Raw genomic sequence first — 19,811 nt, 5'->3', positions numbered from 1 at the left:
TTCATCGAGCAGTTTCATCAGGTACCAAAACTTACTTCGTGGGCGGGAAGTGGACCGTGGCTCGCACTCGGTTCATTTCAATTCTTTCAAATTATTTATATAAAATTTATTTAATTAATTAACTAGTAATCGTAAACATTCGTTAGTTTGGGCTGAGTGACGTTTAAGGGGAGTTATACCCGAGAGTCATTCAGTCGACCTTGAGGGATAAATTCTTTTAACATTCGTAGTGAGAAATTTTAATCAACTTAAATTAATCAATTCAATTTATTGAACATCTAAAATTTGTTTTATTAATTGTTATAATTTTAATAATAAATTAATTCGTTTAAACGAATGATTAATTTTTATGCTTGGGAAGAAAATGACAAGTGTTTTCTCGTGGAATTTCGTTCAAGCGTCGGTAGATATTTTACAGTCTCAATTGTATTCAAAATCTAAGTTTGATCAAGCCCTTTCGAATGGCGCCAGCCGCGATAAAATCAGTTCAACCGCTCAAAAGTTATAAGAGGCCAAACGATGCGGGCTCATGTCCCGGTCTGGGCTGTATGAATTATTTTTTGGGTTACTAAAAATTCTTACTGAGTAAGCTTCTCCCCTCTCCCTTTATCTTGTATTTCCCCAATTCCCAAATTTGTCTATAATGACAAATTTAGCTATGATATATGGCTTACACACACACACACACACACACACACACACACACACACACACACACACACACACACACACACACACACTGAAAATGATTAATTATCCGCGTGAACACTAAGTCCAGGAATTTCAGTTATTTTATGTTGAGGAATCTCACTAGGAATTTGGTTATAATTAATTAATTTTCGTCGTTAATTTTAAATTGATAATTTTGAACTTTATTATTAAAATTGTTTATCGAGATTAAATCAATTACCGAAAATTAATCTTTGCAAAATCCCAGACAGAACAAATACTATGTCGGCAGATTAAATTAAATATTTATTGTTGTATTATTAAGATCACGGCAATAAATTAGTTAAGAATTTTAATCAGAAATTAGAATCGAAAATTAAGAATATGTAGCTTAGAGTTATTTCAGAATTAATTTGTTAATTTGGAAATATTGTTTCAGTAAATTACTGATGACTGGATATTTTAATTTGGAATTTCTAGATGCTGGAATTTTTCCTGAAGCCTGGAAAACAGTTTTCATAATATCTCTAAATAAAATAAATTCTCCAAAATCCATGTCAGACACCAGACCCATTGCCAATATATCCGAGCTTGCCAAGGTATTTGAGTGTACTGTTGCAAATTAAGTTATGGACTATCTTGAAACAAGTGGTATTCTGGATGCACATCAGTTCGGTTTCAGAAAACATCACAGTATCCAAGCGACTCTGCTTTTATTAACTGATAATATTCGTAAAGCAATTGATCTTGATGAGATCACTTATCTGATACTATTTGATTTCTCGAAAGCTTTTGATCTTGTGAATCCTGCAGTCGTATACACCACAATGTATCAAATAGGCTTTTCGATTGAAGTAATCATTTGGTTTCATTCATACCTTACTGGCAGATCTCAGACAGTGCTTTTCCCAGAATTCTCTCCATCTGACTTTATCAACGATATACCTGGTATTCCACAGGGTTCCATCATTGGCACTATTTTCTTTCTAATCGTTATAATCGAAGTTGCTAAACGGTTCAAGTATGCTAAATGTGGTCTATACGTTGATGACATTTATGCATATTATCATTTAAAATCATCTCACATAAGTGAGGCAGCAAATAGAATAACTATGGAGGCTCAAGCGGTGGCGGATTATGCAAAAGAGGTTGGCCTAGTGATAAATTTTGATAAAATGAAGGTAATGATACTAGGAAACACCAGGGAATTGAAGGTGCTTGAAACTAGTGGATTACCACGAATAGCAATTGATGGTAATATAATTCCATATGTTACTTCAACTAAACATCTAGGTGTTGATTTATCGAACAATCTCACCTAGGATGTTCATGTGGCTCACATTGCTAGAAAGGTCTATGTCACCTTAAATAACCTGAAACACAGGAAAAGTTAACTATCTTTCTCTACAAGAAAACTTTTTATCACTGCTACTATCATTTCTATTATCAAATACTACTCTCTAGTCATGACTGATTCATCTAAAAGATTGGATTATAAATTACAATGTCTAATGAACAATGCAATTAGATTCATTTTCAATTTAAAGCTTGATGAGCATATTACACTATATAGACGCTCTCTAAATTGGTTAACAATCAAATCCAAAAGGTCTTATTGTCTTGCATGTTTCTTTTATATGTAACAGGGTAAATTACCCTACTTAGATAAGTCGCCAGAGGTCGATAATTAGTCAACTCAGCACTGGCGCGCCTTGATCTTCGGGGCCTTCCTTGTAGTAATTAAGAGGGGGGTGAATTGGGTAAGTACTCGGGAGCCGGCGAGTGTGACAACCAGAAGAGGTTGAATAACCAACGACACCGGTCATTTTTATGCATTGAAACAGGTAATTATTTTTTCGCACGTTCAATTGGAACGCTGTGATAAAAATTTATTAAAATATTTACTATTAATTATCAGTAAGACAGAGTATTAACTATTTTGTGGTTACAGGAAAAATTAAACTGATTGGAACCGGATCCCCGGAGGAAAAATTGCATAACAAGAGCTCAAGCCGGACTTTCCGAGGAAAATCGCCGGATAGAAAAAAGTATTGGGATTTTCATCGAGTTTGATTTAAGGTACCGAATTTCACTCCGTGGGCGGAAATAGGACCGGGGTTTGCACTCGGTCCACTTTACCTCTTCTCAATTTATTTTATAGATAATTTTTATTAATAATTAATTAAATTATTTTTATATTGTGAAATATTCTGTCACGTGTAAATTAATTAGTTTGGGCTTAAGTCCGTTAAAATTCACTGGAAATTAATAATTAATATATATAATAGCGTGGACATTAAGTCCAGGAATTGAATTATTTCCAGGAATGACAGCGATCGATGTGGTTTTTCGGGGTTAAAACCTGAATAGTTTTGAAAGTTGATCAATGAAGCCGTATAAAGTAATTCCTAAAAAACCACTTTTATAAAAATTTTTTTTTTTTTAACGAAGTTCCTTATCGCGCGTTGCGAAAGGGAGTAGATTGAAAAAATTAAGAAGAAAAGTTGTAACGATCCTTTTTGCTATAGTCAGCTATTGTAAGCTATCGTAAGATATTGTGAACTTCGTTCGATCAGGGTGTTTCTTGACACCTTTCAAGTTTTTTTTCAGTACTTTTGAGATTTCTCAATATCTATCGGTCCAAATCAGTCAAAAAGTTTTCAAAATCTAAGTTCGGTCAAGCTATTTCGAATGGCATCAACCGCGATGAAATCAGTCAAACCGTTCAAAAGTTATAAACGGTTCACGAACACACACACACACACACACACACACACACACACACACACACACACACACACACACACACACACACACACACACACACACACACACACACACACACACACACACACACACACACACACACACACACACACACACACACACACACACACATTGACACTTTCTTGACATTTTAAAACTGCAATTACTGTTGAATGAATAAACCAATTTTCACGCGGTTTACAGCATCCAACGCGGTTATTCAAATTGATTAGATCGAAAATTTTCATTCATTCAAAAATTATCAGCAGTTTACACACGCACATGCGCACACACACACACACGCGCGCGCACACGCATACACACACGCACACACACATATATATATATATATATATATATATATATATATATATATATATATATATATATATATATATATATATATATATATATATATATATATATATATATATATATATATATATATATATATATCGCGCGCGCACTCATCCATAGTGACAACATCGCGGAGATAGTCAAGGAAGTTTCCTGTGACCTCAAAACGATTTATTAGTAGTGAATTATTCATTCATGGTTATTAAAACGTGTAAGAAAATAAAATCACATTCCACTCAAGTCTACTGTTTATAAATAATTCAATAAAAATGTTTGTCACTACTGTGTAAATGAAAGTAAAGTCAAATAAATTTTGTTTTGGATTGATTGCCCCAAAATTTTTAGAGTTTATGCGTTGCTCTGAAATAGACCAATCAACAATTTCATTTTTTTTTTGTAATTCTGCTGGAAAAATTTTAATTGGTATAACGAAAAACAATCATTTAGGAAAAAAAAAAGTGTTCTTTTAATTTCTGAAAAAACAAAATTGAAAGAAAAAAAATGCCACTTAAAATTTCAGAAAGATCTGAAGTTTTTTTATCATAACAGAAAAAAAACCGAAAATCGAAAATGTCAATCATTGTGAAATTATCCTTTTTTTTTCAAAATTATTAAAAAAAAAAAAACGTTTAATAATAATCCGAATTATTAATTTTTTTTTTGCTAAAAAGTACATTTAAAAACAAAAATTTCAAGAAAAAAACCCCTAATAAGTTAATTCTCAAAAAAAAAATATGGTTATTTAACAAAAAAATTAGAAAAACGGTTAACCCTGAAGGCCATCCCTGCAACTTCCCGCTACTTCCATACTTAGATGCTTAAAATTGCACTCATGACGTTTTTGAGCTGTTCGAGCTCAAAAGTACGATTTCTATGTTACTTTGTGCTTGCCGAGCTCGTAGATATAGGTTTTCTATGATTTTGAGCTGAAATGTCTGCTGGACGTTTTATGAAACATTATTTATAGAATTTTTTAACCGCAATAACTTTTGAATGAATCAACTGATTTTCACGCAGATGACGGCATTCAACGCAGTTTTTCAAGCTCCATGAAGAATTTTTAGGTTAAAATCAATCGAACTAGGAATTTCAAAGTAATTTCGGTAAAACACTTTATTTGTTTTTTTTTTTTTTTTTTTTTTTTTTATTTACATATCACGAATGAATTAACTGATTTCGGCCGGTCTAACGGCAATCAACGGAGTTTTTTAAGTTTGAGAGCTGATTGATTTTTTGAATCGATTAGTGGAGCAATTTAGAGGATTTTTTTGAAAAATCAATTTTTTGAAATTTTTCGTTTGCGATATCTCACGAACAATCTCGCTGGCACTGAGGCATCCCTCTCCTTTACGGTAAATGATGTTTGAAGATTTTGTGACATTTCCATATTGTTTTCTGCTGGGTTTTAATCCATTGGAGCTCACTTAAACGCGTCGATTGCCGCTAAAAACACGAAAATCGGTTGATTTTTGTTTGGTTGGAGAGATATCATTGACGAAATATTTGAAAAAAAGATTATTTTTAAAATATCTCCGACATTTTTGGGGAATAACTTTTAAACGGTTCTACCGATCAATTCCGAAAACTTATCAGCTTTCAACATTAAAAAACAATATCGACCACCGCTAAGCCGGTCAAAGTATAGAAAAGCTATCTATTTAAGCTCAGAAAGCTCAAGATAACACATTAATTGTATTTTTGAGCTTGAAGAGCTTGCTCAATTCCATCACTATTACGGTAGTTATGTAATATATCATTTATAAGCGAAGCTCTCTACCGTAAGATGGACGGTGGTATTAGGCGACTGAATAGTTGTTACGGACAATGTCTCGGGTAGCTTAACTGGTAGAGCCTTTGGCGCGTAACCGAATAATCCAAGGTTCGAGTCTCGGTCTGGCCTGTCCAAATTATTTTTTCGGTTACTGAAAAATTCTTACTGATTGAGGTTCACCGTCTCCCTTTATCTCTTGTTTCCCCAGTTTCGAAATTTGTTTTCATCGACAAATTTAGCAATGAATTACTTTTTAGAAGTTGTATGTTATAATCGAATTTTTGCGTCGATACAGGTGTTCCATCGTAGCAGTTTTCTGCGCTTTTAGATCTTGACGTTAGCCGCCAATTTATAACCAAAATTTCCACGGGGGGTGTACAGGTACTTAATTCTAAATAAAAGTCTGGATTATACTTCGGTATCCGTCCGATTTTCAGTCTCTGGTCTCAATAAAACTAGGGCGCCAGGTAATGTTTAATCACTGGAATTTTAAAACCAGTGAAAACGCAATCAGATAACTATTATTCGCTAGAAATGATCAAAACTAGCCATAACGTAAACTTAATCGCAATAACAGAAACTTAACAAAATAAAGACCAAAGGACCAAAGACCGGAAAGACAACGAGATACTTCGGGGTTGCTTAGTGCGCTGGTTTGTGGAGAGAGGGCGTGATTCGAGTAAAGAGTGGATTCATCAATGCAATAATTTTATTCGTAACACCAAAAATTTATACTTGAAACAAAATCCTTATTTATTCAACAAACTTCATCTATATTAACAAACTTGATCATAACTCACGACATAATAATCAACGCTCTAATCATGTTACAGACCATTACTTTTATAAAATTAAACAAATAAATAAATAAAGTTTAACAACTCAAATAATACTCTCAACTAAATCTGTCAAAGGACTCTAAATTATTTACAACACAAAATTATTCTATAGAACGGCTATCTAACATCTCAAGACCAAGAACTCAATTATTATCGCTTGAATTGCAATAAATAAAGCGATCCCATACCTGATATAAACAATGTCAATGCTGAGTAACTTTTTATTTTATTTTAAACAACTTCGTAAGCTCTGTATTTTTATCTGGAGCCCAAAATAAAATGTCGAAGACTAAAATCTTAACCTGGAACTGCAATGGTACGCGATTCCGATCACCTGAAGTGATCAGCGGCAACTCCCAGTCTGAACTACTGTTGCGACTGAACTCTATGAAGTCCAAAACTCAACTCTACTTAAGCATGACTCACTCACAAACTAACCTTCCTATAATCAATTAATCCTCAAATATTTTAATCACTAATCAAGCAACTGAGGCTCTGAGTACAAATATTCCTTTGGTAGATGTTCTCCAGGAACTGACTACGGCTAGGATCGAAACCAAAAACGTAACTTAAACTAAAACTTATCATAAAACATAATCATAACTTAAACTGATCCCATATGTTTTCGTCATGTTCCTCTACGTCGGAGCGCTGGCATCTCAGCCAGACCTAGGTATTCCACCTGGAAGTCTCAAAGGGTTAGACTGTCGTCTAAGGTCAAACGAAACCGGGTGACTTATATAGTCCCGCTATAAGTCACCCGCTATAAAATTCAAAACTCAAAATAACTCAATAAAATCCTTAAATGACTCAACTTTAATATTTTCCAAAAACTTGATTCAAAACTGACTCTACTCTTAAAAATTCCAAGATCTCATCGGTAACCTTAACTCTCTAAATTCACTCTAAAAACTATAGCACTTCGTTACTCGGCATCGACACTCACTTAACTCACAAAACATTTTTCTCTAATCCTCAAAAATTGTTTTTTATGATATTTGGCCTTGAAATATCATCTTAAAAATACAAAAATTTGTTGGCGCTCGTGACGTTCATTTTAAATAGACCTCGGTCGTTAAAATAACGTCACAATGTATAGCGCAACTTATAATCGTTGAGGTGGTTATTAAAAAATAATTTTTTTTCCTGCGCCCAAAAAAATCCTTCCATTTGACGAAAAACTACGATTTTCAAGAAAAAGAACATCTACCGACGTATGTATTCAAATTTGTATTGAAAAATGTATTTAAATTTGGGCATAAAATCATGAAGACAGACTTGTAAGAAATTAAATTCTCTTCTAAACAGTTTCTTTCGGTCTTCGAAGAAGATCATATCCATCGAGATAATCTTATTAGTAAACTTATAAACTCTGTTGAAACGGATGTTGTTCACTTATTGGTCGCCTCTAATATTTATTTAGAGTGCCACTGGATTTCTGTACACAGTATCCAAGAACTGGACCGGAACATGGAGTAATACTACAGGACCATGAGAGATTGCTAGGAAGGAAACAAAAACCATGAAAAGATTTTCATTTTCAAAACTTATTTTATTTAACCAACCCTCTACAAAATAAAACCCCTTACAAAATAGTCAAATAAACTTAACACTAGACCTCATTTCCGCCTACTCTGCGGTTTTCTATTATAGTTTCTATTCCCGACGATACCCTCATATGGAGCGGTTTCTAACTTACTACCGTTATACTCCCAACCCAGGCGTCTATAGAACGGTTTTAAGTGTGCCCAGGAAACAGACGAGGATACCATGAATCCCTAGGCAACACTGTAAATATTAATCCACACACTCCCACAATTTATTTATTTTTCCATCTTAATCCCTATTGCACCCCCATCTGGGCGTCTATGCAAAGATTTCTAACTTACTCCTATTGAACCTCTACCTGGGCGTCTATGCAAAGAAGTGTGTCCAGGGAACAGAGGAGGACACCATAAATCCCTAAGCAGCTCTACAATTGAAAATAACACGCAAACCCATAATTTTATTTATCCAAACACACGAACTAATATTCCTAAAATTTTACAAATTAATTTTCCCAATTAAAATCCGATTAACTGATTTTCCCTTAATTCATTTATTCCATTCATACCAACTTATTTATAAATCCTAATCCAAATTCCTATTTATTGATTTAAAATTCTTCACTAATTTGTTGTTGTGGTCTTAATAATACAACAATAAATATTTGATTATAAGAGGTCTTCGTATATTGAATTAAGAAATTAAAATCTGACTATAGAGGTCTTAATAATCTGCTGACAATGTATTCGTTGTGTTCGAGAATTCACCAATGTATTTTCAATTAATTTACTTTTGTCAGATTTATTTTTGCCAGAATTTTGTAAGTTTATTTTACCAAATTATTCTCATTTTGTCCAAATTATTTTGTCAGAATTTACGCATTAATTTACTTATTCTAAATTTCTGAATTAAGAATTTGTCAATTGATATTATTTGATTCAATTTTGACTATATTATTTCACTTGTTCCTGAATGACTGAGTTTTATTTTATTTCTACTAAATTATTTTACTTTACTTCCTTTTGTGTTGCTTGAAACTTAAAATTTGTTTTGTTTGAGTTTATTTGAAAACTGAGGATTATATTTTAGTTTACAATGCACTAATATTTTAGTCTCGACCTTGCGTATCCACTAATCAACGTATTAGCGCGAGACAAGATGGCTGACTCTCTCCCGAACTTTTGTCAATTTTTTTTTCTGACGAAATTTAAAAGTGTTTGATTTTCGATTTTGTATTTTGATTTTGTACTTTTAACTAAATAATTTAAATTAACAATTTAACTGATTTTTCCTGATTCTAATTTTACTTTTGTTCCATTTTACACAATTAAAATTTCTTAAAGCTTTATTTGCACTCCCTCGACGAGCTGCAGCTCCTTGTCTCGATGCTGGTACAAAATCTCTCCTCGTTCAGGTATTCGGATTGACGGCAAAGACTTCGGGCACTGCATCGCGAACTCCTTGATAATTCTTTCACTTGTAACTGCAAATTGGCATTAGAACTCATTACAATTTAGGATTAATTCATGTAAGCTGACATGAAGGCCTAGCAAGCAATAAATTAATAAATTTTTAGCACTTCGTTTCACTTCAGTCGAGCGAAATTCACTAATTACCTGGATTGAAGAATTCTTATGCGTGTTGTACAGCTAGGCTTAGCTAGGTCACAATAACTCTTCAAAATTTTGTCGGTGCGTTTTTTTCTTCCTGTGCTCTCCCCACTCTCTCTCTACGCCGACACCCTCACCTTGGGGACTCACTTACTAGTCTCAAACTATGACTACGAGGGTATCAGATCACATCGCTCTGTGATTAAAAACGTTATTTTTTTGGAAATATAAACAATTTTTTTTTGCATATTCTATAAACTAACATTAAGAAGGTCCTTTCTTATTCCTCTCTTAATCCCTTTTGTTTGAATTTTTAAAGATCAAAGATAATATAACTAAGGGGGTCATTCATTAATTACGTAAGGACAATTTTAGTGATTTCTGACTCCCCCCACCCCCATGTAAGTATACGTGAGATTACCTGACCCCCCCCCCCCTTTCTTACGTAATATTCTATCTTGATCTTTTAAATAATCTTATTATTACGAAAATGAGCGAAATTTTGTGGCCAGTGTTTTTATATAATAATATGGGTCTTTATAATTAAATTTGGTATCACTAGAAAGGTCTTGACTGAAGTTTTGCCTTTTCAATGTTTTATTTGATTTTCTAAAATAGTTTGTTTAGTATGATAAGTTTTTGAAGTAATTATGAATAGATTTGAATGTAGCGATAAATAAGATTCGATTAATTTTTTATTTTGTTTTGTACACGTGAATGAGGTTATATGTCAAAAATTACATTTGCTTAAAATTTTATTTTAGCATCTGATGATCTTGGAAATTTTTTACTCAAGTATTTAAAACTATCATTTTCTTCATTCATTGCCTTAAAAAAGTGTTTCATCATACCGGGGTTAATAGCAAGCAGAGGCAACAGAGGTAATAAAATTTTCTCGGGATAAATTAAATTTTCTCGTAAAACATTTTTGGTTTCCGATTTGAGATTTGTACAAGGATTCTATTGTTTCTAAACGTAATGCTTGTTTCGGGCTCTACTGTCCGACTTGCACAAAAAACAAGGATATTTTGTGTATCGAGTCCGCTGACCTAACCTAACCGTGTTCTTCATATTTATTTTATTTAGTACTTTTTAAAAATTTTCATAAGTCTCTATTAAATGAACAGAGTGAGCAACAAAAACCGAAGCATACTGATACGTATTGTGTAAAAGAACAGCATTTAAACTTTGTTTCGAAGAATTTTTAAAGTCTCCATTTTTCAGCATCATATTACGCTCCTAACTTTTTAATGAGATCAGGAATATTGTGTCAATAAACTAATGATTCTTCTTGACCGGAAAAAGGTACAAATTCTTTTTCACGTTTCTTATGCCAAGCAAAATGTGTATCAGGAGGTAACAGGTGTTTTGCATGAACTAGACCCAAGAAGTTGAGCAGATTCAATAGAAAGATTTAAATTTCAAATTAAACCATTTGATTCACCTTGTGTGAATTTCTGTGGCTGATTTAAAATTGGTTCAAAGACTTTCTTTGACTCTTGACGTTGTAAATTCTGTTCTAACGGTGTTGAGCTGAGATCAAATATTGAACTTGGAAGGGGCAATAGAATTTCTGGACCGTGTGGGATGAGACGTGTTACTGAGGTTACATTTGCGTCGGCTATCTTATTTTAATTTTAAGCATTAAAATTTTTACGTTGGTACAGCAAACATGACAATAATCAATGTGATTAACTTGTTCTCTCCAAATCATAGGTCTACCCAAAGGTTGAGATTTTGCGGTATGTTCGCTAGGGTGGGGATCAAAAAAATAAATCATTTTTTTTTCATAAGTGGACAGAAAAATGGGTTACTAGACACGTTAGAAAAATTCTCACCAAATGTGAGTTCTTAATTTTAATAGAAAGGTCCTCCGCATCGCAGTATTTCAATTCTTTTTTCAGTCCAATCGAAAAAAATTCATACTTGATCGTTAATTGATTGTACATAAAAATATTTCCGCAGAATTTTGTAGAAAATATAATGCTCTACAAAAAAGGTATCTAAGTTTTTTTCCATAAACCTCACTATTTGAATGATATTAAAGATTCAAGGTTGATTATTTTAAGACAAATGTCATTTTTGTTTAAGAGTTTTATGATCCGACAGTGAATGACTATTATAAAATGCGCAATACTAATTTTTTTAAAAAATCGACTGCTCTATAAAAACGGTATCTTATATTTTGGTGATTAAATTAAGCGTTTAAAAGATATTCATCATCAAACTTTCATGTGTACTAATTTTATGAGTTTTTGATTAGATGTCCAAAAAATTTCAATTTGATTTATGAATTTCATACAAATTTTTAAGCCGTAAAAGATAACTTTAATGTAATATATTAAATTTATGATGATTCACATAATCATCTTCAATTAGAGCCATTATTCGTCGCCTTTTGATACCTTTTTAAACTTATTTTGTAGTTGGGAAGGTGTAAAATGTATTATTATGCGGGAAATTCTTTGGATCAGGTTTAGACTGGTTATCTCAATTAAAAACATAGAAATATTTACTAAAATATAAACTATAAATTTATTTACACTTATGACACTTTATATTTAATTACTTGGTTAGTGGATTATTGAATAAGCGGATAGATTATGTAAAGCGTGTGTAATAACCCTATTGGAAAACTCCAATAAGATCCCATCAAAAGCGACAAAAGCCACTTAGAAACCAATAAAATTTATGGATTTCTAAGTGGCTTTTGTCGCTTTTGATAGGATCCTATTAGAAATTTTAAACAAGGAAAGCGAAGCCGGTTGACACGAGGTTGAAACCGAAAACGGCACTGGAAATACTGCGGTGAAATATTGCACAATCAAAATAAATTATCTGTAACAAACTCTAGAGAAATTAATCACAATTAATTTAGGCTAATCAAGTTATTAATTAAGCAAAAAAATCGGAATTTTGGCACTGGCGAAATTACAGAATAATGATGGCGATGCGTTGCACCCAAAACGTGGTTGCGAAAGATAAAAATAATAATGCGTCTTCTTTTTGGTCAGTTTCGTGAAGCCTGACTGCACATGTCAGCGGAGTGATCAACCAATCAGAAAGTTCGTTCTATCGATGTCGACACCAGTAACCAATAGCAAAATTCAATACATCTGGCGTGTTAGAAATGTCAGAGTAACTCGGTTTGCGCAAGCGTCAGAAAATTCAAAGCATTGAATTTTCTGGTTGGCTGACATTTGCAGGAACGAGCGATTGTCAGTTGCGGCTCATATAATTTTGGGAGCCTACAGTGACGAATTAATCGCGAGTGGGCCTGTTCTCTGAACAGAAGGTAAGAAAAAAAAATATTATTGGCTTTATCTTTAAATAAATTTCATGTAATAAAATTCGTTTTTTTTTTTTTTTTTTTTTTTTTTTTTTTTATTATAGAGTTTAGAAAAAATATATTTATGTATGTATAAATACATACATAAATTGGGGTATTCCATGCCAAATCGACCACTTTTGACCCCGACCCTTTTCGATTTGGCCGAAAGTTTTCCATCCTTTTCTACCCTATAAAAAACGGTTCTCAGAATTTTTTTGAATTTTTTTACCTAACCCCAGAAAAGTTATGAATTTTTCAAAAAAATGGCTTTTTTATTTTCAAATAGCCATAACTTTTTCAAAACTAAACATTTAGGTACCTTTTTTTTTTTTTAATTTTTGTTTTTAGATGTACTTTCCGATAAAAAATATTAAAAAATTTTTGTAAGTCAATACATATGGAATTTTTCAGTTTTTTGACAAAAATCAATGATTTTTCGAAGTTCGACATTTTTTTTTTTAATTTTTTTTTTTTCTAAAATAAACTTTAATCAATTCCACAGTTATCCCTGTAGAACCCAGATTGGGCCGATTTCTCTTTCTATTTTTTTTATTCAATTGAAAAAATATTGTTAAATTTTCAAAAATGGAAAAAAAATTTTTTTTCATAAATTTTATTTATATAATGAGATAAATACAATTCAACGATTTTACGGCATTATATTCACAATTTAGAGGCTTCATCGATGACTGTATTTAGTAAGATTCAAATTTTAATATATCAATTAGATCGATAAACTAGGGATAACAATTATCGACTTACCTATTACTATAGCCAGTAAACTAGATGCTATAAGCTAGTATGTTTTGATTAAAAGTGCGGCTTTTTCATTTTGAGATCTAAAACATAACCTATAAATCTTTTGTGCAATCTAGTGTTTTATAAAAGATTGTCATTACATTTGTTGTATAAATAAATAATTTCTCTAGTTTATAAGCGCTTTTTTAATTTGTCTTTATGGCGTCAAAAAGGTATTTGATCGGTGTTGTAATCCTTTTGAGTTGGAATCTCATTTTAAAAAAATTGGTTTACGTCCGGCGACTGATATTATGAAAGTAACGTTAGGATTAGATGATAATTATTTATTATGCAGTTCATGTCGAAAAAAAACTTCAGAGTTAGTGAAACAACAAACAAATGCTCGTAATGATCCTAGTGCTGATGTAAGTGACCGTGAAGACAACTATAGTGACAATAATGACAACAATGATCAGGCTGATAATGATAGTAATACAACTGCCATGGATCTCCCATTATCCTTATCATTCCGTAAGTTTTTTTAATTATTTATACGTTACTTGAATACATTTCTAGTAGCTATATGTTTCACTATTATTTTTTAAGGTTCCATGTCATTTGATAGCGAACCCAAAGCATCACAATCAAGCTCAGGATCCCAAGTTAGCGCTGCAACTCAATTACCCGTAATAAACCATGCATTAGAATTGTTAAATCAATCACCGATTCCATCGAAGAAATTGAATGATAATCAATTTTTGAACAATAAAATAAATCGGGTATCCGACAGCTTTAAAAAATTTTGCTTTCTTCTTCAGATGAAGAATCGATTGATGACGATGGTGAAAATTTTCGCTCTCTAATTAAAATGTTGTATGATAAATTCAACGATAAAGAAACTGATAAGTCTTTGAAAATACAAATTTTAACATTATTACCTGTAAAATGGAGTGAGAGACGTATTTGTGAAACTATGAATACATCAAGACATTTGTCAAGAGTAGCAAAAAATTTGGTTGAAGAAACGGGTTTACTTTCTACACCTGAATCGAAATTAGGTATGGGTAGCGTAAAATCGATGTTTTAAATACACTTGAAAACTAAATTACTCAACATTTTTGTATAGGGAGGACAATTACTGATCAGGTAAAATTAAAAGTTGAAAATTTTTACAACGATGATGAGTATAGTGCTCAAATGCCCGGTATGAAAGACTTTGTATCAATTCGAAGTGATGATGGTAATCGGATACACGTCCAAAAAAGACTTATCCTGTCTAACTTAAAAGAATTATACCAATGTTTCTGTGAAATAAATCATTGAAAGAATAACATTGAAAGAAACATTGAAACCAAACGAATACGTTATTATTTGTGATTTTGCAGAAAATTATGCCTTCGTAGTACAAAATGCGGCAGCTGGTTTTCACTGGAATAATAATCAGGCAACAGTTTTTCCAGTCGTTATTTATTATACAGTAAATAACAAACTTGAACACAAAATTTAATAATTATCTCAGATTCTAACAAACATGATGCCGTTGCTGTTCATGTTTTCATCGAAATAATAACTGATTACGTGAAAAGTCTTCCTGAACGTTGTAACAAGATTTATTATTTTTCTGATGGAGCTCCTCAACAATTTAAAAACTTTAAAAACTTTGTAAATTTATATTACCACGAAGATGATTTTGATATTCCTGCTGAATGGCATTTTTTTGCGACTGCCCATGGGAAAGGTCCGTGTGATGGAATCGGTGGTATTCTCAAACGACTTGCAGCGAGAGCAAGTCTCCAACTCGCGGTAGACAAACAAATAACGACACCAGAAGAACTTTTTGAATGGGCTTCTGCACCGGATAACTTGCCGAATATTATAGTGAAGTTTTCCCCAGAAGAAGATTATGACACAGCAGTAAATGATTTAAATCATCGATTTTTGAAAACGAAACCGATTACAGGAACTCAACAACTACATTGTATAATTCCGGACAAAAATGGTTGTTTACTAGTTAAAAACTTTTCGAATTCGAATGAACACAGAATTTGTAAAATATTTAAACGACAGAGAGAAAAGTAATTAATTTTAGCTGCATCAATTATTGATCTTACTAATTACAGTCATCGATGAAGCCTCTAAATTGTGAATGTAATGCCGTAAAATCGTTGAATTGTATTTATCTCATTATATAAATAAAATTTATGAAAAAAAATTTTTTTTCCATTTTTGAAAATTTAACAATATTTTTTCAATTGAATAAAAAAAATAGAAAGAGAAATCGGCCTAATCTGGGTTCTACAGGGATAACTGTGGAATTAATTAAAGTTTATTTTAGAAAAAAAAATTAAAAAAAAATGTCGAACTTCGAAAAATCATTGATTTTTGTCAAAAACTGAAAAATTCCATATGTATTGACTTACAAAAATTTTTTAATATTTTTTATCGGAAAGTACATCTAAAAACAAAAATTAAAAAAAAAAAAAAGGTACCTAAATGTTTAGTTTTGAAAAAGTTATGGCTATTTGAAAATAAAAAAGCCATTTTTTTGAAAAATTCATAACTTTTTTGGAGTTAGGTAAAAAAATTCAAAAAAATTCTGAGAACCGTTTTTTATAGGGTAGAAAAGGATGGAAAACTTTCGGCCAAATCGAAAAGGGTCGGGGTCAAAAGTGGTCGATTTGGCATGGAATACCCCATTTATATTATATTATATAACAGACTAATGTTAATCATCAATACCGACTAAACAACCTCCTCTCTCTGTTCCCTATAGATGTTATTGGGAAGACTGGATCGGAACCACGTTAGCATTACTTCAATCTAGTTCGTGTTTCGTCTCCCGACACCTGCTCCTGGTTACTGATCACTTTTTGCAGTTTTTTCTTTTTGAAGGTGCTGCACGTAGGCTGCTACAGCTAACCAGTTGTCTTCTTGTTTGAGCATGCAGGACACTAAGCTTGCAGGGGGGAGCGTTGTGCCTATAATTACTTCGGTGCTGCTTCTGTAGTCTTTTCACCATACACATTCGAAGAACATGCGTTCGACGTCGTCAATTTTATCCAGACAGTATTCGAACTTCGGCGTGCAGTGCAGAACTATCTTGAAGAGATAGGCGTTAGCTGTCCATGTCCTGTCAATAGCCAAGTAAGAAAGAAGTCCGTATCTCTGTGCTTTGGAGAGAACCAGACACTGATATCTGAAATTAATCGCCCCGTCTATTTGCCCATCTCCATTACTGTCCATCGCTCCTGCTACTCATGTAGCGTTACCTTCTTCATCTTCCCGCTTGCCTTCTTAGAGTTGTCACCGTTTATTTTAGCGTCGTAGACTTTTGCTCTCTCGAACGCTAGTAAATCGATAGGCGCAACGTCCGCTATGACCAATACAGCCGCTTTGTAAACCGTGCGGTAGGTGCAGGCAACCCTGAGAGCACCTCACCGCTACACCGCTATTATCTGACGCCAGTATTTCTTTTGCTTCTGAATGTCTACCCATTTCTCTGCTCCGTAAAGCAATACTGAGTGGACTGCTTCCAAAAGACTCTCCTCTTTGCGAGTCGTAGTCCCATTGTGTTGGTCATGAGTCTCGATAGGTTGAATACTATCTTGTTTTCTTTCATGCATATGTTTTCGAGGTATAACAGCAGATTTAATTAGGCACTTTCGGGCAAATTTTGAATTTTCAGCGGAAATGTCCAAACTAAGCTTCTGCTAAAAAATTCTCTGAAAATCAAAAAAATCCTCTCTCTTCAAAATATCGCAGAAAATGCCCAAGCATAGTCCGCTGTTAAAAGCGGAACTTAAAATGCCAATGTTAAGAGGTCCTCCAAGGAAGTTACATTTTGGCACACCCTAATATTTATATATATTCGCTGGACATTTCGCTGGCTGTCTCGCTGGCCGTCTGTCGAACCAATCAACCGATTTCTCCATTTTTGGCGGCAATCGACGCGATTTTTTAAGCTCTAAAATTATTCGACATCATTAAAAACGATCCCAGAAAAAATGACGAAGTTATGTCAAAAAAACACTTTTTTCGATTTTCTTTCGTTCACGATATCTATCGAACGAATGAACCGATTTTGACCGGATTGACGACGATCGGCGTGGTTTTTCAAGCTTAAGGGCGGATTAGTTGTTGAAGTTGATCGATAGAGCCGTTGAAAAGATATTCCAAAAAAATCACTTTCAAAAATGATTTTTTTTTATTTTTTTTTGAGATTTTTCGAGAAATCGTAAAATCTATCCGTCCAAATCGGTTCAAATTCTCAGAAAATCTAAGTTTAAGGAAATCTAAGTTTACACACACACACACACACACACACACACACACACACAGTGACAACATCGCGGGGGTAGTCAGGGAAGCTTCCTGTGACCTTCAAACGTCGAGATCTGATGAGAACTCGATTGTTGCAAAACGGGGTGAAAACAATAACTTCCCGATTTTTGAAAATCTGAGATTTTTAGCGGGAAGATAAAAATATACAAATACGTTCTAGATTGTCATTGCGTGTTTTGTTTCTTTCCTGTGAGAAATCGAACTTTTCAAATTAAATAAATACCGTTTAACTTGAAGTCTGCTGTGGCAGTGTTGCTAAACTTACTTATTATTCTTATTTATTTTGTTAGCTAAATTTCTACAGCTTGTCTGTGATTGGTCAATTCACATTTTGAATAACTCAAAAACTATTGAGAATATCAAAAAGCGACTAAGGAACTTTATTCTTAGAATCGTCTCCTCTATCTACAGTTTACCGTTGTGAAGGTCATTTTGAATCACCCTGTATATAAATATATATATATATATATATATATATATATATATATATATATATATATATATATATATATATATATATATATATATATGTCAGAGAGTGAAGTACAGTGGAGTATTTTCTGATGAAGAGATGAGAATATTCTTTAAGATATTTCTATTTTTTAGTTATTTTAAGAAATGTACTGTTCCCTGGTTAAAAATATTGATTGAAAAGGATTGAAAATGATGAAATTAGAATACTTTTGAATAAATTCAATTCTTTTTCATGTATATATAGATATACAGTTTACATAGGGTGACTGATTCCCAATACTTTTCAATCAATATTTTTAATCAGGGTTACTTTAATATTTGGTAAAATAAAATATAACTAAAATGTTTTATTGCGGTAGGCTTAGGCCTAGGTAGGCACATGGTTGTCAACGTAGTCGGGATCCCAGGATGATAAGGGTATCATAAAATTAATAAGGAAAAGAGAAATGTGCAGCAGGTAGACTATTTGAGAATAGTTTTTGAAAAGACAGTCTTGCTTTGAGATCGAGATCAAACGGACGTCCTGGTGATCGCGAATTCGTTATTTCCTAAGTCTCGGTCTATCGCAAGATATTACTAATATTGTTTGCGGCCTGAATTAACTTAACCTTGTACGAGTTTATCTACTCATTCGTAATAATTGATCTTTTTGTAATTGTGAATATTAATTAATTGTAATAATAAAAATAAGTGAATCACAAAATACCAAATCCCCATCAATAACTCCTGCCTCTCTGATATATATATGTATATATTAGGGTGGGTCAAAAAAATCGAATAATTTATTTTTGACTTTATACTCTGAAAAATAGGTTCGTAGACACCTAAAAAGAATTCTCTCCAAGTATAAGCTCTTAATTATAACGGGAAGGTCCTCCGCTTTGCGGGTTTCTATTTTTTTCGAATAATCAGATAAAAAAATTTATATCTCGCTTCCAACTGCTTGGAAAAATATTCCGTGGCATAGATTTTGTGAGAAATTGAATGCTTTACAAAAAGGTCTCTTATGACTTTTTCAAAAACTCAACCGATTAAAAGATATTCATAGTTGAAGTTTGGCTATTTTAAGGAAAATATTCGTTTTTATTATGAATTTTATAAGTCGATGAAAAAAATTATTTCGGATTGCGGAACTCATGATTTTGTAGGAAATTTACTGCTCTACAAAAATGGTCTCTTATGATTTTTTGATTAAGTGAAGCCGTTACGAGATATTCATCGTCAAACATTAACGAATATCAATATTTCCAGTTTTTGATCAATAATTCGATAAATTTTAATTTAAACTATGAGTTTCAGGAAAATTTACATAAATTTGAGTTTCGATCGATAAAGAAATGTTATAATAAGTTAGATAAAGAATTATTGGA

The 19,811-nt window shown here is 32.6% G+C and overlaps 3 protein-coding genes across 8 annotated transcripts in view; 2 read left to right on the top strand and 1 right to left on the bottom strand.

Moving 5' to 3' along the window:
- LOC141533470 (dystrobrevin beta) overlaps positions 1-19,811 on the bottom strand; it is a 633,463-nt gene that overhangs the window by 588,725 nt on the left and 24,927 nt on the right. The window lies entirely within an intron of this gene.
- LOC141533436 (uncharacterized) lies at positions 13,860-14,489 on the top strand. The gene is made up of 2 exons (XM_074252327.1): positions 13,860-14,157; positions 14,233-14,489. The coding sequence occupies exons 1-2, from the start codon at positions 13,938-13,940 to the stop codon at positions 14,487-14,489; spliced, it is 477 nt and encodes a 158-aa protein (XP_074108428.1). The 5' UTR covers positions 13,860-13,937.
- LOC141533517 (uncharacterized) lies at positions 14,428-15,849 on the top strand. Its single transcript, XM_074252436.1, has 2 exons — positions 14,428-14,684; positions 14,753-15,849. Exons 1-2 carry the CDS (start codon positions 14,495-14,497, stop codon positions 14,947-14,949), a joined length of 387 nt encoding a protein of 128 aa, XP_074108537.1. The 5' UTR covers positions 14,428-14,494; the 3' UTR covers positions 14,950-15,849.

This window comes from Cotesia typhae, unplaced genomic scaffold, assembly GCF_013202065.1.
Source record: "Cotesia typhae breed Kobodo isofemale line unplaced genomic scaffold, CoteBio_Ctyphae contig_9, whole genome shotgun sequence".
In the NCBI taxonomy this organism is placed as follows: Eukaryota; Metazoa; Arthropoda; class Insecta; order Hymenoptera; family Braconidae; genus Cotesia; species Cotesia typhae.
Note: the sequence above shows the minus strand (reverse complement) of the source record. Positions and strands in the feature narration are given on the sequence as shown.